The sequence below is a fragment of the Accipiter gentilis genome, chromosome 23 (genome assembly GCF_929443795.1).
Source record: "Accipiter gentilis chromosome 23, bAccGen1.1, whole genome shotgun sequence".
Lineage (NCBI taxonomy): Eukaryota > Metazoa > Chordata > Aves > Accipitriformes > Accipitridae > Astur > Astur gentilis.
Genome location: NC_064902.1, coordinates 15,219,784 through 15,247,344, shown reverse-complemented (window position 1 = coordinate 15,247,344; position 27,561 = coordinate 15,219,784). Strand labels below are relative to the sequence as shown.

The window sequence follows — 27,561 nt, the reverse complement described above, 5'->3', positions numbered from 1 at the left end:
TCAGTGTGCCTGACTTTATAAAAATGCGGGCCTTGTTATTCAAAGTAGACAAACATGTTTCTAAATGCATGTTCTATTAAAGATCTCCATGGGGATTATTTAAGAACCTACCCATCAAAGCCCTGTTTATCTCCTTTCCTGGGCAAATGTTACAGTTGATTTTTCTGCATACCTGTGATGTGGCATATTTTCTGCAGTCTGCCCTTTTTCTGCTTATGTCCTCACTTGTGTATCACTTATGAAACTGTTTCATTTATGAAAATAAGGCCCTTGCATCCCTGGTTTAGGGCAGACATTTTTCTGCGGGCATTCGCAGCACTACCTGATTTTGATTTAGCTGGAGCAGAGCTTGTCTAATCTACTGGGTTGTGCTGTCATGCAGGGGCCTTGTGGGGAGCAACTGTGGGGAAAGAAGGCAGCTGATGTGTAAATATTCAAACTTAAGCATTCACTGAAGCATTTTCTTGACTCAAAGCCCTCCAATCTCAGAGTATGTGATCTGTGTGCTGAAGCTGTGCCAACCAAATATTTACTATTACTCTGCTGCTTCTTGGAAAATGTAGAGAATTTGCACATATTACAAGAAGTAACATTTTTCAGAACAGTCGTCACTGAAAGACATGCTCTATTAGTAAAGTGGTATGTTTTGCACTGTTATAATTAGGGTTTAGTTCAGAGAACATTTTCTTAGTGGCCTCATGTTGTTTGAATAATTCACCTATGAAGAATATTCTGAGCTAAACTCAGCTTTGATACCAGCCAATTTATGAACCTTTCATGAAAACAGACTTCAAGATGTCACTATTTTAAAATTAAAATCACTTGCCTTTCCAGTTACTGATTTCAAATATCTTCCTTCTGCTCTTCTAGCATCCTTTGTTTAGGCACATAATACAGAGTGACATAACGTGTTTCTGGCATTATTATCTGATGTAAATAGCTAAACTTTGGTACTGATTTTCTTTATTGCACTCTTAAAATGAGTCCACATGGGTAGGGTTTCCATTGCAAACACTGCTGGTTTTTTTAGTCATCTGCATCCTGTTGTGCTGAGTTAGATTATGACAGATTTTTAGCAGTTTCCTTAGGAAATGACATTTATATGACTGTGCTGTATATCTCTATTTTGAACATGTGTTTTATTTCATCTCCTTCCATGTTTGTGTCCCCTGTCTGCCCTGCACAGTTTTTGAGCAGGGACTACTTCTTACTGTGTCTGTGCACAACCTAGTGCCTTACCTCGAGTTTTGCTTTTGGGGCCTGAAGGGATTCGTATTTTATAGCGCAGATAAAAAAATAACTGATGTTGATAATGAGCCGTCTTTGTCCACCTTCAATCCAAGGCAAAAATTGGATTCAGATCCAAGCATCCCCTGGAGCCTGCCCATACTTTGAACCCATTAACCAACTTTGACAGGGAAGTGGTCTCAAGCGGTAAGAAGGGAAGGGGGATATTATGTACTTAGAGGTTCCCTGGTAACTGGATGGAGACATTTGGGTGCAGAAGGCAGGCTCTGACTGTCTTCCCTCATTTCCCCTGTTCTCCTAAAGAGGGCTTCAAGCATGAGCTTACAGCAATAAACCACAGAGTCCTTGTGAATGGGGACCAGTGCAGGGGAGATTTGAATCAGAGTTTGCAGCCTCCTGCACATCAAAGGTCAGCAGTCATCGAAGTGCAATCCAGAGGAGCCAGCCTGCTCCTCTTCAAGCCTTCCTCAAATTTGCTAATAAATCAGATTTGGGGGAATTCTTTCTTACTATGAGGAAAAAGATAATTTTAGTACTCTTTAAAGAAAGTCCTTGTTCCCTTGGCCTGTAATTCCACAGTAACTGGTACTTCAGAGGAGGGTCTAACTTTAAGTGAAACCAGCCTGTAGTAATATTTAGGAGCAGTGCATACCCACTGAATTGTGAAAAATACAGGGATTACTATATAGGTCTTAAACCTTAGGGAAACACTTTGGAGTTGTATAGGCAGCTTAATCTAATCTAAAGGGTGAGCATGGTTCTAAATGTATTTTCTAGTGAGCTCTGTACTCCTAGAAGCAGTAGAGAAAATTGCTTGACCAGCTAATGGGATTAGCCGACCACATTCAAACGCTTACGGTCCACTGTGGAGTAGCTAATCGAGTAAGATGGATATTCTAATATTCATTGCTTTAATTTTTATGTTTTATTAAGTATGAAAGGCTCAGTGGTTGCTTGGAAGAGAGCTGGAAGGTCTCCTGAGGGAGGGGTTGTTTAGGGTATAATAAACCAGGAAGACAGTAAGAGAGAGAGAGAAGAAAATGTCTTGAGAGCTTCCACCATGCTAGGGGTGTCTGTGCATGTACACGTATTACTCAACTGGACAGTATTATCTTACTGTGATGGTGTCATTGAAAGAGGAGGCAACTGTGACTTAAGAAGCTAGAATAAAGGTTTATGGAAATACTAATTATTATTAGAATTATCTCAAAATACAGCTGCTTTTCCCTATTTGCAACTGTGGTAGTGCTCAGGAGAGGATGCCAGGTGCAAGGACCACAAACTGAAACTTCCTGCATATGATTCCGGCAGTGTTTGGAGTAGCAGGCTGGTCTTCCCTGCCCCTTCTTCCTCTCCACCATGTCTTCTCCGTGACTTTGGTGTCTGAACAAAATGGAGGTGTAAGTCTGTCTGTGTTCTTATTACCTCTGGTGTCAGCTCACAGTGTAGGTGATGATGTCAATATTTCTCTGCAGGGCATGGGACTGAGATTGTCATGCTGCCTAGATTGTACAGAGTGAGCTGAAAAAGACTGGCCCTGATGCAGCCAGACTATATGACGGTCATTGATATCAGACTGATATCAAGTCCTGAGCTTTCAGACCTCCAGTCTGAATTCTTTTAAGTCTTTTTACAGTTCAGTAAGCTGTCAAAGTTAACACCCATTTGGACAGGGCCAGCTGTGAGCGGAGAGAAGAAAACCCCATGTACAAAACGTTTCTTTGTCCTGATAGCAGTACCTTGTCCTGACAGCAGTACCCGGAGGGGAATCAACCTTTCCCAGATGTGCAGTGGGGATGGCCAGGGCTGTGGGAAGTCATGGCAGGCCTGCAGAGCAAGAGGTCTTCTTTGCAATTAGCTGTATCTGTGCCTTCCCAAAGCTTTTGGATGGGAAAACACCTGTGGCTGACTGAGCCCGAGGGCTGTGGATGCACTGAGGCACTTCTCGCTCAGCACTGAACAAGGAAGGCTCCCAGTGAGGGAGAGGGCAGATAAAAATGTACATTTGGTATCATATCCGGTAGAATATTATCCAAATAAGAATCAAACCAAACACACAATAAGCCTTAGAAAAAAGAAAAAAACCAGGTTTGAACAAAATCTGTAAGATAACTGTTAGGCATAACGGCATAAGAAGTCATCCCGATAATGAACATAAAGAAGTTTCCAAAGATAGTGGAGAATTAACCCCATTAACCTGAAAGGGGAGGTGAGGGGGAACAACATGTATCAATAAATATTTACTCTTCTTCTGGTATTTGAAAGTGTTCTCATTTGCACAGCCAACTGAAAGCTTTTCTGTGGGGATTTTGTAGAAGTAATATTAATATTAACTTTGTGTCTTTGTTGCTTTATTTTATTTCTTTGAAACAAGTAGTAAATTTACCATTGCAAAATTGAGATTTTTTTTTTCAGTTGTAAAATTTATCTCAGCTCATTTGTCATGAAAATTTGCCCCTTAGGACTAGTTTGAACAGTATCCCAGGTGTTTAATGTTGTTCACCTAATGAAGGCACAACTCATGAAAACAACTATTGAACTGTGGTACACTTCATGAATACTGAGGAGGCATTCAAATTTAAAATGCATGTAGTAGTAACTGGGTCTATAAACTGCTGCTCCTGAAGCCTTGATGCTCTATGCATATTTCTCCATATGAACAATTTTCACTTGCATGTTTTTCTATTTTCAAAGACAGTTTGTATGTCTCCATTTAGCTTCACCAAGCCGGAGAGAGTACAGTTATAATTAGTTTGGCCATGGAGGGCTTGGCAGATTTTTTGTGAAATACGCTAGTTCATAACATGCCTTACTAGTCACATTTCTGTCCTCTTAAATAAGAGGAGATGGATTGTAGTGGGATGCAAATAATGTAGGAGTAGAGGTAAAGAGCAAAGAAAGAAGGTGTTGGGGCCTGCTGTGCATTACGCATTGTTAAAAGAGCACGTTATATGAAGATGAGGTGTGAATATGGGTGGATTAGGAGAAACCTGCTGAAATGTGTCAAAAATAAGATTCCCAAAAAATAAAAAGCCTGACCCAGTTGCACCCCTGAGAGGTGTAGGGAACCAGATCAAGGGATTTGCGTAGACACTGAGCACCTTGCTGTCAGCCCATCCCTGGGGGAACAACTTCAGCGGAGGCAGAAGAGCAGTAGATTTCCTGCACAAATGTGCTGTTGAGATGCTCTAGCAAAGCTTGGAGGGTCTGGGAAGAGAGTATGCCTGGTGCACATACCCAAAAGATGTGGTGGGGAGAAGCTGCTGTTGAAGTGAGATGTCACCCTTACTCCAGGAGAGCTGCAGTTCTGTCAGTCATAGCCTAAAAAAGCAAAGTCTGTATTCTAGGTTACTGAAATGAAATAGATGTGGCTGTCTGCCCCCCTGATGACAAACCCAGTTGTTTTGTTTGTTTTGGGTTGTTTTTGTTTGTTTGTTTGTTAAGCTTAATTTTGCAATGCCTGGCCTGCAGGCAGGGGGGTGGGTGGTGTGTGTGTGTGTTCTGCTCTCTTCACTGAGCTGGTGTTGCTTAGCTCTGCTAAAAATGCATATCAGTGTTTCCCAGACACAAATCATTGTTCTTGACAGATTATGCAACTTGGATTATAAAAATCCAACATCTTTCTCTTTTCTTTCTTTCTGAAAATTAAAACAGAAATTTGCAACTTGCCAACATAGTAGGGAAGCATCAGTGTTCTCGTTTAATTCTCAGAATTATTAAAATTAGGCATATTTGCAAATTTAGGCTGGCCAGAAAATAAGAATTCTGTTCTGGTAAAAAATGGTTCATGACCTGCTATTTGTTGTTACTGAAATGGCTGTTGAATTTCTCATTAAAAATCACTGTGAGCATGTAATACAACACAGAAAAGTCAGGATACTCATAACAGGAGACAGATCTCTGTGCAGAATTACCATGCTCCAAATGAATGTTCAAATCCCTGTATTGTTGCCTGATCTGAGATCACTTAGACTGTGGAGTCTTTTTAAACGATTTTTTTTTATTTTTATTTTTTTTTAAACCAGGAATTGTTTTGTAACCCTGAAAAATCTTTTTTTGGTATAGCAATATTTGCCTGTGAATAAACACCAACTACAGAAGAAAAATAAAAAAGAATGCCAGATAGCTCTACTTTTCAACTTTCGCTATACCCCAAAATAGCTCCAGACCTCATTCTGTTCTGAGATCTGCAGTGCACATCTCTGCTCTGATATGCTGCGCTCTCTGTATGTCCTGTATTTTTAGTGAAATCAGTGGGAGTTCAGAGTACGTAGGACTGCAGAATCCTCTATCTTCCTTGCTGACCTGAGACGATATTTTTTTCTGCATTTGAAATGGACATGCTGCTGCAGTATTAAAAATGACTGTGAAAAATTTCATTCTTGTTGCTGTCTGGTGGTCAGTGTTTTGCATTTAGCCCTTTGTATTTCCACTTGAAGAGCAAAGATAAACTCTGGGGGGTTTGGGGGATTTTTGCTTTTATATTGAGGCTACCATGTATGAACACTGTAGATACAATACATTGTGTCTCGTGACTGAGATACAAATAGATTTTTTATTTAAGGAGCCCAAACTACCCAATTTGAGATTCTCTGGGCAGCTATAAGGATTTTGTGCCATATGTGTTGCAGTGGTGAAATGTGAAATGGAGCGTTGGTGAAGAAGTCTTACTTGCAGATCAAATTTCTTAGCTGTCGTGCTTGAAAGCCAGACACTTAACATCATTTTAATGCAGTTTTTGTGTCTGAATTAATATAATAAATGTCAATGTTGAATAGCATAAGGTCATATTTTACTACTTTGACCAGAAGTGTAATCTTCCAAGATTCAGTTTTATTACTATTATAACAGTCATTCTGGATAAGGTCACCAATATTTCTTTCAATATGAAGTAATATATGAAAGCATAGTTTACACCAACTTTATTTTCTGCAATGTGGATTTGTGCTATGAGATGTATTGACAGAGATCTACCTTGGATATGTTTGCATGTATCTCTGGAACTGGTGTAATAGTGTTTTGGTTATACTCATTAGGGCCTTAGTCATTGCAAAGAAATGAACCTTTGAGGTTTGTACTCTCCCACTTCAAAAGAAAAAGGGCATTTTCTTCAGCAGTATAGATATTTAGTCTGAAAGGCGCAGCTATACACTGCACAGCACGATGAAAATGATCTGGCTTTTGCATATATACACTTCGGTGAACAACAACAGTCACTCAGCGGTGCCAGATTTCAAAGGTAAATACATCAAGGGTACGTATCAAAACCTGTGTGCACCCTCTCTGCTTATAAAGAGATAGACTGCACCGATCTTTAAAGCTGAAGTAATTGGACACCTACCTGCATATTTACATTGCCTGACACAGTGTTACAATTGCTTTTTTTGTGGCTTCCAAACTACATGTGTAAAAAAGGGCAATAGATAACCTTGATTTTTCTTTTGAGTGAGGGGCTGTGCTCCAAGTGAGGCCATCTCTGTTGCCCTCTGTTGAAACTCTAGCACTAATGATTTTCCTGTTTGGGATTTCTCCTGGTTTGTTTTCTAAAGAATTCTTCATGGATTTTTATTATGTGAGGATGAAATGCTACTCAACTTATTAACTTGTATACCTGACTTCCTTAGAGAAAAGTCACCAGTTTTTGTGGAAATTGAGAGTGAAAAAAAAGCAGGGGTTAAAAGGTTTTGCAGCATCCAGTGCTGTACTAAATTATGTAAGGCAAAAATATTAAATAATAATATATTCTTTATTGCACCCAGTCTATTTGGGGATTATATGGAGCAGGATGGATGGATCCCAGGGTCCTTTCTTCTCTGCTTTTTTGCTGGTTTTTTTTAAGCATTCTTTTAGCTAAAAAAGTTGTTATCTTGGAAAATTTTTTGCCTTTTTTTATCTCAAGGGTTAGCATTTCTGAATAGTAAAACTATTTTGTAAAGCTGAAGTCCCAACTCTGTTTCTGCTTTGTGCGGGTTTATGTGCAAAACAAACAGCATCAGTGTGCCGCTCCCACCGTCAGTCAAGATCTCCTTTAGCTGTTACAGAAGATTTGTGTGCCCCATGCCAGAGAAACTGGGTTTCAAATCTTGTTTGACAGCTCTAGAGGGGCTTGTTCTGTGCATGCATCTATTTCTGTAGTTAAAGATACGTAATGCAGTATGTTAGATTTTTCAGTGGCATTTTCCCGATGGCATGATTTGTGCTGTGAGATGGCCCCTGAGCACTGGGAGGAGGCACTAGGGCACCGGTAAGGCGTAACACACAAGGCGAGGGCTGCATCCCTGCCTTGCTGCATCCTCCTGCCCGCAGTGGAGCTGGTGTGTGCTGCTGGCCGCCCATGCCTCCGCTCCCTGGGCTCGTGCTCCTGTGTGTCAGCATCACAGCTAGTCACGCTTGGTGTTTTCCTTGAATGTGCCCAAAGCAGGGTGAGTGATCCAGATGTGCTATCACCTACACAGATACGTTGTGGGAGAAGGGGGCTGCAAATGTCCCAGCTGCTCAGCCCAGCATCCTGTCCATCAGCGCTAAGCCATGTTTCAGAAAAACATTTTGAAATCCTTCTGCTTGAGGAAGCTGAATGAAGGTAAAAACATGTTCTTGACATCTGCTTCCACGATGTTTTACTTGCCATTATGAACAGATGTATTCTTTTGCATTGTGCTTGCCATTGTGGAAACACTTTGTTTTCTGATGTATTCCAAATTTTGAATGTTTAATGACTTTAGCCTTCACCTACTGGGACTCTTATTTCTGGAAATTCTTTATAACGTGCAAACAGAGGAAGCAGGTGTGTACGTGCAGGCATGAAAGCTAAACCTCCAAGTGAGAGTTCTCTGGCTGTTGGTTAGTTTTTGAGTGGTTTTGATAGATCAGTGGCCATCTCAGAAATGTCATCCTCTAAAACATGCTTGTTGTGCAGCTATGTGAGTTAAGGCAAGAAAATAATTTAAAAAATTATATTTTAAGACATTCACTGCTCTAGTAATCTCTCCTGCTTTGTTAAAAGTGATTTACTTTTGTCCTGTGGGTTGTCCTAGAGCACACTTGGGAAGATTGTAGATGTTTTGATATCGGAGTTCTGAACAAGGAAACACATTTTGAGTTTCAATGCACGTACGCATCTATATATCTATAGCTTACACACGTATAAAGGAAATCAATTAGCAATTGATTATTGCAGAGCAATGGCGATAGCATCTGGAAGTGTGGATAGTTTTCTAAGTCTGAGCAAGTCTTTTGAATATTCCAATACTTGTTGAGGTCAAAATTACTGGGAGAGGAAGAAGCTCCTCCTTGCAGGATTTCATTATTTCAGGATTTCTGTAAGTGCAGATAAAAATGCAGAGTGTGTAATTAAAAGGACGGAGGGGTTATCGAATGTTTCCAAATCTAAGATCTGTAAAGACAGAGTTGCTGACAAGGCATTCTCTAAGTGGGCCCCATGGCTTTGAGCTCTGTCTGCTCCTGTCGACCTTTAAAGTGTGCTGGAAGGCTTGTCCCTTCCCTGGGGCCTGGGGAGGGAGACATGGCTATTGGGTGCAATTTGTGGTACTTCTTTCCTGCTCAGTCCTTGCTGGCTAGAAGGATCAGGTGAAATGGTCCAAGATGCCCAAGGGCAAACGCACTCTTCTGAACAAACTGAAAGAAGGTTAGAACACATAAAATGACACAATGACACAACTTTAACCGTTCTTTCTCAGCAGCAGAGTGTGCTTTTTATTTTATTCAAATATTGGCTCCCCACTCCTCCTCTCATTGAAAAACGTTAAATTATTATAAGTAATACGTGAGTGTTTCATGCATTTTGTAATACTTCAGGTCATAGAGGTTGCCAGTAAGTCTAGTGTTTTACTTTTAAATGTAGGCCCCTTGATGTCTTAGCTGCTGCCACTGGAGGTTTAGGTGTCAAAGTTGTGCTACATGTGTGGTGGCAGCTCTGTCTGTGAGCACAAGCTAGAGCTCCATTCTCCATCCTTTTAATTGGTATTAAAGGAGACAGCAGCAACCTCGCAGCTGGCATCTCATTTCATCAAAGCAGTGATAAACTTTATATTCAAAAAAACTTCTTGCACTTCAAAATCCTTTAGTTTTGGTGACAAATGTTGGGGTATATTTGCATACAAATCACTTCTTCCAGGAAAAGGCTGATTTTTTTTTTATTTTTTTTTTTTTTAAATGCTTTCTAAACATAGTTTGTCTGGAAGTTTTATGAGCCAGTTCTTTGTTTTCATACACAGTCTGATGAGCTGCTTCTGGAACAGAAGAGACTGAAGCAATATTAAATTGCCTTTTGGTTCCTCTTTTGAGGGCATCCTAATCATGTTTTGCTACAGAACAATTTCCCTTCCCTCTTATAATTTATTGGTTTCTCATCACCATTGATAACTTTTGTTATCTTGCACTTACAAATTAGTAGTACAAATATCATTGGATCTGGCATCATGGCTGCAAGGGTTTTTTTTTTTCAATTGTTCACTGTTGGTTTAAGGTGTGGGGGTTTTTTAAGGGTGATTTAGAAGGTCGGAGGTTTTATTCAGTAACTTTCCATTCTAATCAAATGTCCTAAGAAAGTGGTAGTTAAATGGAAATTTTATTTACTCTTTCTCTTTCTGATGGCAAATATGGCTTAAAAGAGCTTAGTTAACTCCTACTGAAAATCTATCCTATAGAATCACTTTTATCTCTTGGTGGTTAGTTGCATGGCAAAAACATCTCAGCCTGATCTATCCTATTCTTGGACACCATTTTATCTCCTCTGCAATCGACTTTGTCTGTAGTAGAACCAACATTCTTTTTATCACCCAAGGTACGATCTTCAAGCTTTCACTTTCAAAAGCACAGCCATCCTTAGGCAGACTGGTAGCTCAGAATGATTTATAACTGAGAAGAACTTTGAAGTCCATATAAACAACTGAAAAGCAGTGTTTTCTTGCCTTTTTTAGTTATACTGCTGTTAGTTTGCTTGCTTCCGCTTAGGCATCTCTTGTGTCTTCCATTCTGTATTAGTGACATGCAGCCAGGAATGACTGTGCCACCAGTTTCTGACTGGCCTGATAAAAAGCCTAAGACAGTAATGCGAAGCCCAGGAAAAATGATTCACAAGTGTTTTTCACACCAGTGGTAAGCATCAGCACGGGTCTGTATGTGAAAGGCAGACAGGCACATTCAAGGGGAATCTGTAAAGAACGTGTTTAATTTCCAGAGCAACAAGCACGCGCATCACTTTTGCAAGACTGAGTTTTATAACAGTGTATGCAGCCATCATTGACGTGTTGGGAGGTCGCTGCGTGATTCACATCCAGCAGCTTAGCAAGAGGAAGCTGAACAAATGACAGTGGATATGCTTTCATTTGGAGGAGTACCAAATGTTCCTGCTCTTTCAGCCCCTAGATATGGGATATCTACTTTGTGACCTTTGGAAAGAGAAAGACATCCATGTTTCTCAGCAAGACGGCTTTGATGGTGATCATAAACCCCCAAGAAACACTGTGTGCTTGTAATTTATGGAAGACACACAGAGATCTAGAAATTTATTTGCTGGAATAAAGTTTGTGATACCAAATTCAACATCAATTTTCTCCCTCACATGCAGGATGCGGTTGGAGTACTGTCATCTTTCTTTGTTGTTTTTTTTTTTTTTTTGGCATAAATTTACTTTCTGTTTTAACATCGATAAGATGTCAGATTTAAACCATTTTTTTCTTCACTCCAGGGAACTGTCTGCTAGCAACAAGCACAGTGACATATTGTTGTTATCAGCTTGTATTACGGTAACAGAGAGGTCCAAACTAGAGATCACAGCCCAAATCTTTGGGGGTATGTAGACATGCTGTGAAGTGCTAACAGCTACTCAGACCTTGCTCCAGTGAGACTTTTAGGCTTGTGATTAATTTGGAGCGCACAGCGGTCTTACAGATTCCCACACTGGTTCCAACAGTGGCAAGGGAAATATCTGTTAATGAAGTTGAGGTAGGATGTAAGGGTTGAAGGGCCATAAAATCAGATGCTTGCCTTGATGAACATCAAAGCATCTGATAACCTTGAACCCTGTCCTCACACTGTACAGCACTCACAGGGAGCTTCATGCAGGTATTGAGGATCCTGTGGATGTTTCTATTTAGGCCTATGCAACTGGAGCTTAATAAATTGGAGGAGGGAGTGCAAACGAGGAGAGCAGGTTCAGGTCTCTGCTGAGCAGAAACCCACAGAGCGAGACATGGGAGGTTTCATCTGTGCAGATATCTTTTCATATCCCTTGTTCAGTTGATTTTTTGTTGATCTCACAACTGCAAGACATTCTGGGTCTCCCCTTGACAGTTATGTGACACCATCCATTTGCTTTGGAACATTTTTTTTTTTTTTCCCAGCAGTGTTCCTGTACTAGGGATGAACATCTCTGGCCACTTATAGTAGTATCAACAAAGGAATCAAATATCAGTGGTTTTTACTAGCAACTGATGTTGTGCAGCAGACCATTTTGAGACCCATATTTGCTCTTGGAGACTCTTGTTTCTGTAGAGCACTGGTCTGATGGTCTTGGGTCCTTGAGAATGTGTGCATGTTCTGTGTCTCTTCACGAAGGTGGACCTCTGTGGAGAGCTGCAAAGGAGGATCTCCATCCTGCTGGTTTTGTGAAGATGATGGGCTGATGTGGAAACGCTCCTGTGGGCAGAAAGCCAACATTGTGCCATGTAACTCCCTGCTGCACTTGGCCTTGCAGGGATTTTGTCATGCTGCGTGTGATGGGGTTCAGTGCTTATAGAGTGCAAGAGGGCAAATGAGAGAGGGGAAATGCCTTCTCCTCCCCTCCTCCTTGAGCACCTGTTAAGGAGCTAAGCATACACTGGCTCTGGATTTGCAAATCATTATAATGACAGACTGTGACAATAGAAAGAGCCATGAAAATAGATCATGTCAAGACGTCCTGGATTAAGGAATCCCCTGGTACACTGCGACATGATAAAACCCCACTAAGTCAATAATCTGTGCATTAAGAACTCCTCTGGTTATGTAAAGGAACTACAACAGTCTGTTTTTCTCAGTGAGCCAGAGGAAGTAGTAGCTTGGGTATGTAATAGCATGATAAAGAGTGCTTGCTCTTCAGTAGCCCTTATAGTCTAACTTGATTTACAGATCAGATCTCTGTTGATGACAGTAGAAAGACCATAATGATGCCAATGACCGTGTCTGAGAGAGTCTCAGTTGTGTTTTTATTCCAAGTCTACAGAAAGGAAATAATAAAAACAGATAATCACATTAAAGTAATGGTTTCAGATAACACACACACAAAATAAGGTTATTCAGAGTTAAACTGCTAGTTTGTCTTCTTCATTCTCATGTTCTTGAATATTGCAGTAGTCCTGGATAAGAGTATGAATTTATGTACCCATGCATACTGAAATGCCTAGCTATGATGTGCAGAGCTGGGAACAATGAGCATTAATGACAATAATAGTATTAGAACAGCATCTACAGAGGCAACCATGACAGAGGGCCCTGGTGTCCTTATCCAGGAGGGCTTATTATGCAGCCTTCCTTCCTGGAGAGTGCGGGTTGTTCAGCCTGGAGAAGAGAAGGCTCCAGGGAGACCTTACAGCGGCCTTCCAGTACCTAACGGGGGCCTACAAGAAAGCTGGAGAGGGACTTCTTACAAGGGCATGTGGTGATAGGACAAGGGGTAATGGCTTTAAACTGAAAGAGGGTAGATTTAGACTAGGTGTAAGGAAGAAATTCTTCACGGTGAGGGTGGTGAGGCACTGGAACAGGTTGCCCAGAGGAATTGCAGATGTTCCCTCCCTGGCAGTGTTCAAGGCCAGGTTGGATGGGGCTTGGAGCAACCTGGTCTGGTGGAAGGTGTCCCTGCCCGAGGCAGTGGGTTTGGGACTAGATGATCTATAAGGTCCTTTCCAATCCAAACCATTCTATGATTCTATGATTATGCAAGCGAAAACCAGCAGGGAGACCCACTTTCTGATTCCCTCCTCCTTTATAACATCCATTGTCTTGGGTGCTTTGTAAGCTATGTTTTACCATCTCTCCTTGAGTTTTATTTTGTATTAAAGGGAGGGCTTTGTATGGTTAGTTTTGTGTTGAAGATGTACGCTACATCTGTTTTACATTTTCTCAGCCCTTAGGTATGACTTATCCAAAACTGACTCCCCTGACAGGTGAGGGAAAATGCATCTTTGGGAGCATTTTCCCCCGACACATGCACTTTCTGTGAATGTTCTTGTTGATATCAAGCTTTTTGTGTTACAGCAGATATGAAATAAATTGTCAAAAATAACTAGCTAAAGAATAGTGGCTTAAAATAATTTCTTTTCATGTTGGATTGTCTCTGAGTCTCTGCTTGAACACTACACAGGATCTTTGGTATTTCCACCCCACCTTTCCCTCTATTGCAGCTGAGTAAAGGCTGATTCCCTGCTTTGCTGCACTAGTTGTTTTAATCCCCAGACACATAAACTGTGGAAGAGGCTATTGCTATTTTCCTCTTTGTTTTGAAATACCTCTATCAGAACCCAGTTACATTTCCCTTGTTTACCATTTCAGTGCCCATGTCCTCCAACTATTAACATTTCTAAGGGTCACCACCTGTGTTCTGAATGCCTGGAGGGATATGTGTGTGCTCCTGGGCTTCGCTGGCGAATAATGTAGAAGTCCTTTGGATGACAACAGTACTGTTTCCAGTAGGTCCTGCTAAACAGCAAAGAAGTAATAACATTTGCAAAAACAATAATAAACTCTTTTACATGCAAAGTCACCTCTCTACTACACCCACTTAAACTGTGTATTTGCCAATGCAGTAAAGATACTCATCTAGGTTCTTTATCATGGACTTTGCAATTTTAAGCATTCAAAAGAACTAATGGAAATACATTGGCAGATTTATTTTTAGGTGCAGCAGCAAAGATGTGATCTTGCAGGGCAAAGATACTATGATTTGCCTTTCTGCTGTGCAAGTGTGCTGAACAGCTCTTTCATAAGGCAGATAGAAGGTTCTCTTGTTTTTCAGACTGTTCCTAAAAGTGCTGATGTTCTTATGGAAGGCTAAGCCATTCCTGCAAGAGGAACAGAGAGCATTTCTTTTTTTGTAAGAGAGTTTCTTTCTCTCCTTTGTAATTTAGGCTCATTCTGCTCTCATGGAATAGTTCCCTGGAACAGCATAGCCCATTCTGTTGCTTTAGAAGCAATTTCAGTAACTAAGCATGCAAAATATGCCATGAGAGCTTCCAGCTTAAGACAAACACAGCTCTCCATTGACTTTAATCAGAGTGGTTTTCTGAATGCCCTAACAGAACTAGGTAGAAAACCACTTCTGAGAAATTAATGGGAATCAGGTGGTTTATTCCATTTAAAAACTTTGAAAATCCTAGCATATATTACAATATTCTTTGAGGAATATGCTTAGTGTAAGACAGACTGAATTATCCAAATTCAGTTTTCCAAAACTCCCTGTTATTCATGTTCCTCATTATCTATCAATTACATTCAAAATTACCTTCATTACCTGAAACCTTGATTATCCAAACGTATTCATTGTCCCCTGTGATACTCTGATAATTGATCTTGTACGGCATTCCTCCAGCTGATGCTTCACTGGTTATGAAATGAAGGCACTGTTGGTCTGGCACATGTACCATAGGCTCATCTTTCTCTATGTTGTTCAGCATAGGCTTAGTGCAGAGTTACAATGACTATGTTTAAAGCTCTTGATCATCTGCCATCGAGAGGTAGCTGGAGAAAGTAGATGTTACCACCTTCTCCAGCAGCAGGTCTGACAGAACCTTCCTTGAGATAACTTAATTCTGGGGAAAACAGAAGAGAATTGGAGTGAAGCTTCCTATGCAGCAAGGTACTTCAACACTGCCATAAAGCACTGGCTTTTCACAGTTCCAAACCCAGTGGTTTGCTCTGTCAGTCAAAGGAATTTACCTTCAAAATTAGGCAAGATGAATCCCAGGGAGATTCAACAAATATTTGCCTGTTTATTTTATTGCTGTCTTCCACCATAGATGCCCAGAACAGAAAAAAAGATTGCATACTCAACTACCATGGACAACAATGTCAATAATGCTTATGGTTTGTACAGAACCTTAATTCCCAACACATTCTATGGTGTCTTTCTACCAGGTTAAATCTTGTTTCCAATAAAACTTAATGCCTGGAATATGGCATCCAATAAATTGCAAGAAAGTAAATTTGTCATAACTAATATTTAGTAATTAATTATTCCCTCATTATAGTTCCTGAATCATGAGTTAGAATATAACTTCATAATGATCACATTATTTTTTTTAATATGATGGTGCCACAGCTTTAATTAAGACTCAGTGCTGAAGCGTTTTCTCACAAGTTGTTTCTTATTCTCAGGTGGAGAGGCTGGATCATGAGCTTACTTCCTGTGTTTGAAATGAGGTTTTGAAACGACATGTTGCAATTCCAGCAGGGTTAAGTTTGGTGAATTGAATTCAGTGCAGTTTTCTGGTGGTGCAGGTCATTTGGACAAGACTTACAGCTGCTGAGCTGCTTTGCATCAACATATTAGTTTCTATGGCAAATGCTATTGCTCCAATGTTTAGGCCAAAAAACCAGTTTTTCAGTGTTGCACCCCAAGTGTTGTTTTGTGTCTTCTGTTCAGCTTCAGGCATGGCTGTTTATTTCAGTGGTCTTGTACATTTATAATTGGTATATTTGTGTAGCTTCATGTAATTATTAATAGTTTTGTCATATATTTCAAGTAGGTTATATCATCCTGAGCAATACAGATGTAGTTCTTAGCTGAAATGGGTTGTTGTACAGAAGGATTTCTTTACAGGATCTTCTTGGAGCATCATAGCAGTTGTAGATGAAGTCCTTTTAAAATGGGACTTCTACATTTCCAGTTTGGCCACTGGTTATTGCTTTTGGGCCTTCCATGATCAAAAGCCTAATATGATTCTAGAATGTGATCATGATTCCTGGTACAAATGTAAGTTTAGGTCTGCAGTACATTTCTACCCAATAAAACTTGGATCAGAGGCATGTTTCCAAGCCACAAACTCTCCCATGGCTCTTCTCACTGTGGTTCCACTTAGGCACCTGCTATTGCCCAAGGCTGCCCCTGAGGTCAGTAGCTAGCAGAAAAGGATGAATCCTACAGTAAAATGCCACTTGCTATGAGGAACTGAGCTTTTAGTGACCTACTTGACATACCCTAAAGGCATTTAAAGGGAATATCAAATATATGAAAGGCTTGTTTAAAATGAAAAGCGAACAGTTCTGAATCTCACATTTCCCTGCTGCGGCCCTCTGTCTTGTGGAGTCACTGTACTTTGAGTAGCAGTACTTTGTACTTTGGTGTGCTACCTAGCGTCATTTAGACTATAAGCCATAACTATATTTAAATTAGATGTATTGACTTTTTTTTTCTACAGAAAAAAAATAATATTTATTGTTCATTTCTTGGAACTATTGCACCTTTCATTGACATGAAGAATTATTTTAAGTAGCTTCAGTGGGGTGAGAAGATCAGGTAGAGTAAAAAAAAAAACCCACAATATAAAAGCTGCAGTGTGGTCTTAAAACACTAACAGTGCAGAGAGATCCATGTCAAAGATTTACACTGATTGCTCTTGGTTCCACCAGAACCGCTAATTCTCTGTTTCATTGCATAAATCTGGTCTTCTGTATTAGTGTGAACATGTACTGAGCTGCCTTATCAAGATCAACTGTGTTTAGATAATTTGTCTTATCTTCATGACTTTTGTTATTAATGCTAAGATGTGGTATAGCAAGATAAAAAAAAAAATGTGTCGTGTGTGGTTTTAATAGTCTGAAGCAATTTTTAAGTTTTTATTGTAATTTTATTGCATTTTCATTGGTTCTTAATCATTTTTATCGTTTACAGCTAGGTTTTCTCCCAAACTAGCAAGCTCTACAATGTACTGTTTCCTGTATTGTACCAAAGCAGCCTTCTAAAATGTATTTAAAACCAGTTCTACGTGTAAAACCCGCTAAAGAGTGCTCATCCACCTTTTCCTATTATGAGATGCTCACTCTTAATCCAAATAGCCTCTACAGATTTCCTTCCAAGAGTGAGTCACTCTGTCTTATTGAATAAGATTTGTCCTGGGGGGAAGACGTCAGTTCTTGCATTACTACAGTTTTATGTACTTCCTAATTCAGTGAGTTTAGTGGGGACTGAATGGTTGCCTTGACGTATTGTCCTAATGAAGCAGATACACATTTGATTAATTTTTAAAGGCTTTTTGATGCCTTGTATGTGTACGTGCGTGCACTATTTCAGTTGTTTTCACTTCCTTCTTAACTCTTCCTATAGGTAGTATCTGTGCAACCATTATTGTTTTCTTTGTGTAGAGAAGAAGGATTCCCGTAGCCTTCAAAATGTGAAGAATTGTTCAAGGGCAGAAAAAAGATAAACGACTGGCAGTTGTTTTTCACTTATATTAATTTTATTAGTCATGCATTCTCCTGTGTTTTTTCTGAGCTATGGGACTTCTTTCTGTTAGCAATTAGAGCTTTTGAACAAAGAAAACTTCTGCTTAGATGCAATGATGAATTCAGTACCCCTGCTTACACTCCTCAGTTGAAACTGGGGACAACATTGTGGTGAGTTTTAATACCTGAAGCTTCGTCTGACTGATTCTCTCTGCTTGGGGCACTAGATGCAAATTCATGTAAAACAGAGCGTAAGAAAAGAATAACCCCTCACCCAGCTCCCCACAGCCCATTATTTCTGCATTCCCATCAGCCAGCTTATGGATGTGCAGAAGTGGTCTTTCATACAGACACATGAGATTGTTAGAAATAATAATTTCTTGCAGTCTTCTGCAGCTGGTTCTTCTGGCCTCTGAGCTCCCAGCAGCCACCAAGGTACTGTCTTCCCACCTCACTGAGGGCTGAACTGGCCACTTAGCAGTCTCGTGTTCAAGTGACCCTATCTCTACTTGTCTCTCAAATGCTTCCTGCTGTTAGAAAGAGATGGTAGCAGTATCCATGGTGCTACAGTCTGTATTAATCCTAAAATGAGCAAAGCCCTGATCTCCAAGGCAGGAGTTCTTGCTGAACTCTGTAAATGATTGGGGTGTTTTCAGCCAGGAGGGAGATGCAGAGACTACTTTAAATTATTCACCCAAGCTGATGAAATACATGAAGGATTATTAAGTCTCCATAGGTACCATAGTTTGGGACACTTTTTTTTAAATGAAAACAGGTTAGTCAAACCCAAAATATTAATGAAAAAGTCAGTTTTTATGAGTTTCATAAACTTATATTATTAGGGAAATTTTTTGCTAACTAAACTGCCTTTTATGTAAAAATGTTAGAATGCTAAAATAGATATTTCAGGAGTTTTAAAAATGTTCTAAATTTTATTAACTACTACTTTTCAACTTTAGAATTTTATTTTTTTTTTTTGTGATTTTGACTCTTGTGCTGTTGTAAAAGGGAAGTCTTTTAAAAATCTTTGAAAAAGTCTCCTGAACAGGAACAGTATTTCCATCCCAATGTGAGCTGGTTTCCTGACCATGTTACACATTGAAAATAAATCATTTTCCTAAGTTAAAACCTTTTGTAACAAATGGTTTAGAAAACTAACAATATTGGTCAAACTGAAGAGCTTCATTAAGAAGCAATTACCCTTTCACTTTTAGATATTCTGCCTTTTCCCCCTTGTATTTTGTTCTTTTAAAGCCTCGCATATTAAGAAAACCTGTCAATTTTAATGTTTTTAACTGGTTCCTCAAAAAGACAAGAAAAAGAAAAAGAACTTTATTCCTATTGTTAGAATGTCAGTACCTGGAGAGCTTTTAATTTTTCCATTACAAAGCTTTGAATTGTTCTGTTTGAAGTTCAAATTCAGGAATAAAACAAAAGTCAAAACAGAAAGTATGTTTTCTATATAGCAAACTAATGGACTTAACCAAGAAAAAGTTGTGTTTAGTTCTAAAGCTTGTCACATAAAAGGAATTTTAACCTCTTTGGGGTTTCCTTTTTTGGTTTTCTTTTTTTTTTTTTTTGACCCCCCCCCAAAGGCCATTTTTTCCAGCATTTCAGAACTACAGAACATGTGTACCTTGGTAGTTGTGTGTGAAAATTTATAATGGGCACTTTGTGGGGTTGATCAGAATCCCACGGAAGGGAACAAAGTCTGGCTTAGACCTTAAATACAGAATTACAATAATTTAACCTTCAAAGTCAAAACTGAGATAAAGAAAATAAAAATTGCTACCATGCCTTTGAATTTCAGCCTCTACTTTATGTGCATTAGTGGAAAGAAAATTGCATTGAAGTGGTCAGCATGCAGATGTTGGCCATGTGTTTTGCTTTTCTTCTAGAATCTGAGCCCTTTCTGTCTGATCAACTTAGTCATTATGCAGTTAACAAATGCTCACTTTTCAGCAGTGACCCATAATCTCCGGTGTGTGCATATCCTGAAATACTTTAGATGTACATGGGGAATTTGTACTTGTGCTTGGCACAACTGAACATAGCTTTGACAGTGTCCAGGTGCCTGTTGCAGAACCACATTGCAGTAAATGCCTCTGAATGCCAGTCTCAAAGGGCTCCAGTTATTGTGGACTAAGAAGTCAATGAAAGAGTGAAAGAGATTTACAGAAATGTGTGCAACCTTGACTGTTAAGGGCTGAGAGCTGGCACATGTGTTTCAGCATCCTTGCTCTGCCGGTGTGTAGAAACTTGCTGAACCATGCATGCTTGCTTGGCCACGAGTCTGAGCTTTTCCAAACAGGTTATAATCTTAACAGACTAACAGGCAGAGGCTGTTCATTTGAATTATGGACGAGGCTCATGGGTTTTGGTGCATTAAACAACCTGCCCAAGGTTGTGCAGGGAGTGGTCTGCTGTGCCCAGTATATAAGGACAAGTGATTTTGCTGAAATCATAGGTCATCCTTAGGTATTTAGTTTGAGGGTAACAGGTTTGATCCACTGTTGCTCTACTGCTACTTTATGGTTATGCGCTTCCAGTAATACCAGTCTACTATCTACTGGTAGTCTTTGGAAAATACCAACTTTCCTAATTGTTTAATAAATCATTAATGGAGCTTTTAGTGTGTGTGAGGGTATGCATATTGATTCATGTGCATATTTAGGTATTAGGAAAAAAATAAGACTGTTGAGAGATTCCTGCAAGGTCTAGAGAGAGGAATGTACGATCACAGTTTATAATAAGGTGTAGAGGTTTTCCACTCCTTAAAATGGAGAAGCTGACATATTAAATTGCACATACTCTAATGATGTGGACTGACTCAGAGAATTTGAAGGAAATAACAGCTGTTCACATCAAAGCTTAAAAATAGAAGCTTCATCAGTCAGTAGCAGTTTAGAATGAATGAAGAAATCATGAAATTATTAATTATGGTGGTTATGGAGAGGAAACATAAAGTTCAAACTTTCTGAAGGCAGAATGCTGTCTTCAGTCATGCAGCACGTCTGCTGGGTATCAGCCCCTTGTCCTGCTGAGCCTATAAAGGTGGGGGCTGTTGCCCTAACGTAGGCACCTACTGCCATTTCGGATACCCTAAGATGACTCCGGCTTCCCACCTGGCTGACAGATACGACACAGGGCATATGGGAGACTCCTGCCATTCTGGAGTGGCAGCTGGATGCCCCGAGGCATCTCAGATGGCAGTAGATGCTTCTGTCTGAGGAGTAATTGCATGTAGACGTAAGTACAGACTCACTTTCACTTGCATCTTTAATACACAGTCACCTGAAGCACATCAGTAGTTCACAGCAGTGTTTGCAGTGCGTAATTGCAGAAAGCAATGAACAGTTTAACTAATTTTAAACTTAGAAAGAATTTTGAGGTGAATAGAGCATTTATTCAGATTAAAATCTGACCAGGATATAAAGTTAAAAACTATCCCAGTGTTAAAAACTGTAGTTAAAAACTGTAATTTAAAGTTGCAGTGGATGGTTGTTTTCTTAATGACCTCAAACCCATGAATTCATTTTAACATTTGCCTTTTTATATATTCATAGTTAAATATAACTTGAATGTTGTCCTAATTACATTCTCATGTTAATTTAGCTCTGATTCAGAATTTCTATCATTATTCTTTGTAGAATTATTTTGAAATGATGGAAAGTTCAGTTAAGATGCTCCAGTGTGTGATTGTGCCTTTGAATTATTTATCACATTCAAAGACAGAAATATGGTTAAAATCTAGTTTGAGTTGTAAATGAGTCTCAGTAAAGTAAGGAGGAAGTGAAAATCCTTTTTGCAGAATGACATGGTTTTTTATGGGCACATTGTTTGATATTGAGGGAGCGCTTCATGGCCCCACATGAGCGGAGAGCATCACAGCTTAATAAGAAAACAACCATTGCACCAACTGGCAAATGCTATCTAAGCAGATAAGACACATAAAGTGTGGGAGAGGAGAGAGAGAGAGAGGTACAGAGACAACTTGCCCAAATGACAGAGCAGATTAGTGACAGAATTAAGAGAAAACAGATGTCCTGTCTTGGTCACAACCAGCACTCACACCGCACTCCCTCCCTCTGCTACGTGCTATGGAAACAAAAGCTCTCGCAAGCAGCGTTTAGCCTATGTTTTTCACAATGCATCACAGCGGCAAGTACTATAGTGTTAATATAAGGTTGTAGAAACCACGATTAATGCAAAAATTCATACTTGTGGCTGTGGCCCTGAGCTAGGTAGAGAACAAACAACTGCTGGTGCGGCATGTGCAAGTCTGAGAGGGTGGGAAACTGGTGGTAAAAAATTCTAAAGGAGAAAAGGAAACTTGTCTTAACGTAAGCAGCAGTTTTGCTAGAGGTAAGTGAGGGGAAATTCTTCATTTATAAATGGTTCGTTGACCCATGATAATAAAGCAGTGCTGCAGAAGAAGGATAATTATCTACTTAAGTATCAGATGCCCTAAGGGTAAAAGCTTCCCTTCTCTCCTTTTTGAAAAATGAACTCAGATTAAACGAATGTCCTTTTTCCTGTTTTAGTGTTGACATGGATTTCCTTTTTATGAGTAAAATTAATTAGTCTTTCTATTCCTTTATTCCTGGTATGGAAATCAGGTCTGCCATGCAAGTTTCCAGCTCTTCCCTTGGGCCCTAAGTTCAGCCAATAGCATCCTTTATGGAGGTGCTTTGTACAGTGTGCTGGGAAGGCACAAATAAATTACAGGAGTTTTATTACGCCCAGTAGCTTGCCAAGAGGAACATTTTAGGACTAAAAAACCACAAAACTAGGCTTTTTGTCCCTGTCCAGGATTGGTTTATTTCCAAGTACCTGCTTTCTAAATACGTTTTTCTCCTTTCTTAAATTTTAATACCATAAGTTGTAACATGAGAAACAGAGAACAGTGGTGGCATCGCTGATGCTGTACTGAAAAAAAAAAAGACAGCCAGATTTTCAAAGCAGATTAACACCTGCAGCTGGGGCCAGTCTTCTTTTCTGTTGGGAGCTGCTGGCTGTGGAGCTCATGCGAAAAATCTGCTCCCACTTCAGCAAATATCCATTGCAGTCTTGTCTGTCCTCATCTGGACTCTGAAAAAATGATCAAAACCTGTCCCTACTTCTTTACTTCTAGAAAATGTCTGTTTTTCTCTCCAATCAGAATTATAAATGCGATTCCTATAATAAACTTGGCGAATGCAAACATGTTGTCTCTATGTTTATGGAATTAAATCATCTTTTGCATGTATTAATCTTTCTTTATTTCAAACGTCTCATGCGGTTGTTGAAAATAAGTTTGATGTAACCTCTGTGTGAACCTGTTAACTACAGAGCATCTCCTAGTTACCTTTCCTGGAGTATAGAGAATATTCCTGAATACCTGCAGGCTTCAAGATGCAGTAAAAATAAAAATGATGGTAATACAATGACATGGAACTTAATTTTCTTCAAATAGTCATTTGAACACTTGTTTTAATACTGAAAAAAATAATAAGTTGTTAATTTTCATAGCCTTTGGTCATGAAAGTTCAAGTGGTGTTAAAGGTGATTTTAAGGTCTTTATTCTGCAAACACAGTACTGTAAGTCAGAAAAAAAATCCTGTCTGCAGGGAATTGAAACAAGAATCAAGTCTCAAGTACTTGGTTGTTGGATTTACACAACTGAGGCTCTGCTAAGAATTTCGGACCCTATTAATAATGTTACAAAATTGACTTTCAAGTGAGGAATCATAGCAATTATGAATTTCTGTGAACACAGCAGATCAGATGACTGTGAATAGCGTCTGTGTACTTCCATTGTTTATTTTATAGCTTCATTTCACTGACTCACGAAGCGCAGTCACCAAGGTAGAATAAAATCAAAGTATATTTACAATGTTGTGAACACCGCTCTTAAAAGGGAATAGTCTTAATTATTTTAATGTATTTCTACAAACATATAATAGTTGTAACAGATGGGCATTCTTTGTGAATGGTAATTAATGTGAGGTAGAAATAAGTGATCTGCTATTTTCAGCATAGTGTCAGTTTTTCACATTTAGGTACCTAAAATTGGAGGTGTAAGATCAAGATTTTTCAAAAATACATACCACATATGTGGAAAAGCATTGTAAAACTGCTGTCTCAGGTCACCTACCCAAACCCATCTTAAATTCCTTTGGCTTTCCTCCATTTTTAATCACAAAATAAATTTCTCTGACTTTCAGAGGTGTTATATACGAGCATCTCTCCATCAAAACGGTAACTTTGAGTCTGTGAAAACTTTGCTTTCCATTATATGTCTCAGTAATAACATATGGACCCTAGTTCAGTCATTTTGCCCATATCTGAGGAAACTTCTTCTGAACAAAGCATCATATGATTCTCTGTATTTAGCCTTCTGTTTTAGTTGCTCTTGCTGTAATCCTTGGAGAGGAAGAGTTTAGGCAGTTCAAAGGGGATCAGAAGCAGGTTGCAGACTAGGGATTGAGACACTTGTCTTTCTGTACCACTCAGACTTGTGTTTGTGCCTTGACAATACCACCTTCAGATGTCCTTGTTTGTCCTCTGCGGCCGGTGGAGCGTTTCCGTGACTTGTGTCCTGAGGAAGTGGCCGATTTATTTTGTACGGCACAAAGGGTTGGCAGTGTGGTGGAGAAACACTTCTGCGGCACCTCGCTCACCATTTCAATTCAGGTTTGTAAACCAGTCAACTAAAAAAGGTTTAATGGTTTGTTTTATCAAGTTTTCAACCTTCTTCGTTAGTCCAATGACAAAAGGACATTCAAACTTCAAGGGGCAATGAATGCAAAATAATAATAATAAAAAAACAAGCACAATAACTGCATTGCAGCCTGCCAGATTTGCCATTGTGAAAAAACTAAAACGTAAACAGCAGAAAAGTGTGGATAACTAATAACTGCAAAACTTCGGAATAAGCCTGCGAACTCTCCCAAACGCAGTGCTTGCTTGCTTGTATTTCAGCAAATACTCTTTCTTCAAAGGAGTGTTTGCAAGATTGACCTAGAGAACGCAGCCACATCTCTCCATTCACCAGGTAACCCACTGCTTGTGATGGAAACAGGTAATTCCAGCTTACAGCTATTTATACGCAGGCAGGGAGAAGTAGCCATGTAAATATGTTATCAATTCTGACCATTCAGTTATTTGTGCTGGGTGTTTTTTTACCAAAAAAGAGCTCTGTTTAGAGCAAATCAGGAGACTAAGCCCATTTCATTAGAATAAGAATTTAAGCAAGCATGCTTTGATTAAATTCTCACTTACATTTCTGATTTTATATTCACAAGGATCAGAAATCTATTACTAGCTCTTCAAAAATATGATCTGAAAGAATGAAAAATAACAACTATCATTTTTGTGATCTAAGATACAGTTTCTCACTTTGCCATGGCCTGATATGGAAAGGTGCCTTGACCCAAAACTTTGTGTTGAATGGTCCCCAGGAAAATATGCTAAATTAACATACATTGAAATTGGATGTAAATGATTATTGAGTAAGATTTCTGAATTCCTGTGTGATCCTCCTGAGTTCCTCTAACCTGAGACTTCTCCCTTTGCTTACAGGATGGCCCTGAAGCCGGACAAACGGTGAAGGTGAGTGCTTATTATGCAGAATACAAATTAAGAGACAATTATAAGAACTAATAAAAGATCAAAGCCAGTCATCTGCAGACCATTGCTGTATTGTTATTTTATCCTTGAGATCAAAAAATCCCAGGTGTACAATAGCTGTAAATACTTTTTATTGAAATTGCACAGGATAATGTTTACCGTTTTTCTTTCTAGACAAAAATTTTCCATCATGAAAATATCTTTTCTAAGCTGCTGGGTGTATTTATGTAAGAAAAGCCTTAGAAAAGAGGCATCTGTTTAAGTTTTTTGTTTGTTTTATGGAGAAAATATTGCCCTTCCATTCATAATCTTGTTGTTTGTTTTTTTATTGCTTAATGAGTTGTAGCTAATTATAGGAACAGTTAAACTAAACCATATTATGAAAATATACCTTTTGTCTATGCTTTCTCTCTACATATTCATATCACATTCTTGTTACTGAAGTTCAAATGTAATGGAGCCAGTGAAGCTTAAAAACAGATTTTAAGTGTATCATAGAATCATAGAATGGTTTGGATTGGAAAGGACCTTATAGATCATCTAGTCCCAAACCCACTGCCTCGGGCAGGGACACCTTCCACCAGACCAGGTTGCTCCAAGCCCCATCCAACCTGGCCTTGAACACTGCCAGGGAGGGAACATCTGCAATTCCTCTGGGCAACCTGTTCCAGTGCCTCACCACCCTCACCGTGAAGAATTTCTTCCTTACACCTAGTCTAAATCTACCCTCTTTCAGTTTAAAGCCATTACCCCTTGTCCTATCACCACATGCCCTTGTAAGAAGTCCCTCTCCAGCTTTCTTGTAGGCCCCCGTTAGGTACTAGAAGGCCGCTGTAAGGTCTCCCTGGAGCCTTCTCTTCTCCAGGCTGAACAACCCCCACTCTCCAGCCTATCCTCATAGGAGAGGTCCTCCAGCCCTCTGGGCATCTTCATGGCCCTCCTCTGGACCCGTTCCAACAGTTCCATATCCTTCTTATTTTGGGGACCCCAGAGCTGAATGCAGCACTCCAGGTGGGGTCTTATGAGAGCAGAGCAGAGGTGGAGAATCCCCTCCCTCAACCTGCTGGTCACACTTCTTTTGATGCAGCCCAGGATACGGCTGGCTTTCTGGGCTGCAAATGCACATTGCTGGGTCATTTTGAGCTTCTTGTCAACCAGCACCCACATGTCCTTCCCCTCCGGGCTGCTCTCAATCCATTCTCTGCCCAGCCTGTATTTAAGCTTGTGAAGTGTACTTCGGAAAAAAACCCAAAAACGGGGTGGGGTGGGTGGGTGGGTGTGGTGGGGAGGGGGAGAGAAAGATCTATGATTATAGCCTCCACTTGAGTAATAACATAAATAACATCCAAAATGGGTCTCCAGCCATGTTTCACTGCCTCATCATGCAAATGCATGTGTAGTTAGATTATATGCCTGAACATTAGATAAAGGCTATTGTTTACATTTAGAATCAAAGGAAAGCCAAATATGGCTATGGGTTAGTACTTTGTGATATCAAATTAGATGTCTCAAAGAAGCTGTTTGGGTTAAGATAACTGTAACAACCAAATGATGGCATAGAGAAATATTTTACTTCTTTCCAATTTGCTGTATTGACTTTATTTTTCCTACTCCTTTTTGTTGCCTGCTTTGAATATTTAACAGAGAGGTAATAGGGAGAGAGAAGACGAAATGAGAAAATCCCCAAGCTTTGAGCAGCTGAGGAGTAATGAAGGAATGTAATACTATTTACTTCAGTACTGTGACAAAACAGATTCTTTGGCTTGTGACTTAGGGTACATTGGGTGGTTTTCACTGGGAATGCCTGTTGGTAGGTGAAAGTCTCAGTTTAAATACTTTCCGAAGTAAATTTTGTCATTAACATCAACATGTGTTGACAAGCAGATCACAGGATTTCTTTTAGTGTCTTGGACAAACGGGGGTTTTTCTGTGTAAAGAAAAGGTTTGTAGAAATTATGATATTAAAATGTGAGAAAATTTGCTAATATGAATGAGCAAAACTAGAGGTAAAAAATCCCATCCTTTGTGATTGTGAAGGGTAACAAATGCTTATGTAGGCCTTAAAAAGGCAAGAAATTCTGTATCATTTTGTATTCGTACTTGAGACAAAGCACATTAAGTGTTAATCTATCCAATACATTGCAAAATGGTAGCCACCCTTCCTTCTTGCTTCTCACACTTTTAATAAGCAATGAGATGAAAATGACCTGCTCTTACAGCTGTGAACCCCTAGACTCTGTAATAAAGAGTGTGTATTCATAAATC

The 27,561-nt window shown here is 39.5% G+C and overlaps 1 protein-coding gene across 2 annotated transcripts in view; it reads left to right on the top strand.

The window, feature by feature from the left end:
- The window catches only part of FHIT (fragile histidine triad diadenosine triphosphatase), a 632,268-nt gene that overhangs the window by 456,191 nt on the left and 148,516 nt on the right, over positions 1-27,561 (top strand). For both annotated transcript variants that reach the window (XM_049826730.1, XM_049826731.1), the window contains 2 exons: positions 24,215-24,360; positions 25,249-25,278. In XM_049826730.1, the coding sequence (XP_049682687.1) occupies positions 24,215-24,360; positions 25,249-25,278 (176 nt within the window). The remainder of the gene's footprint in view (positions 1-24,214; positions 24,361-25,248; positions 25,279-27,561) is intronic.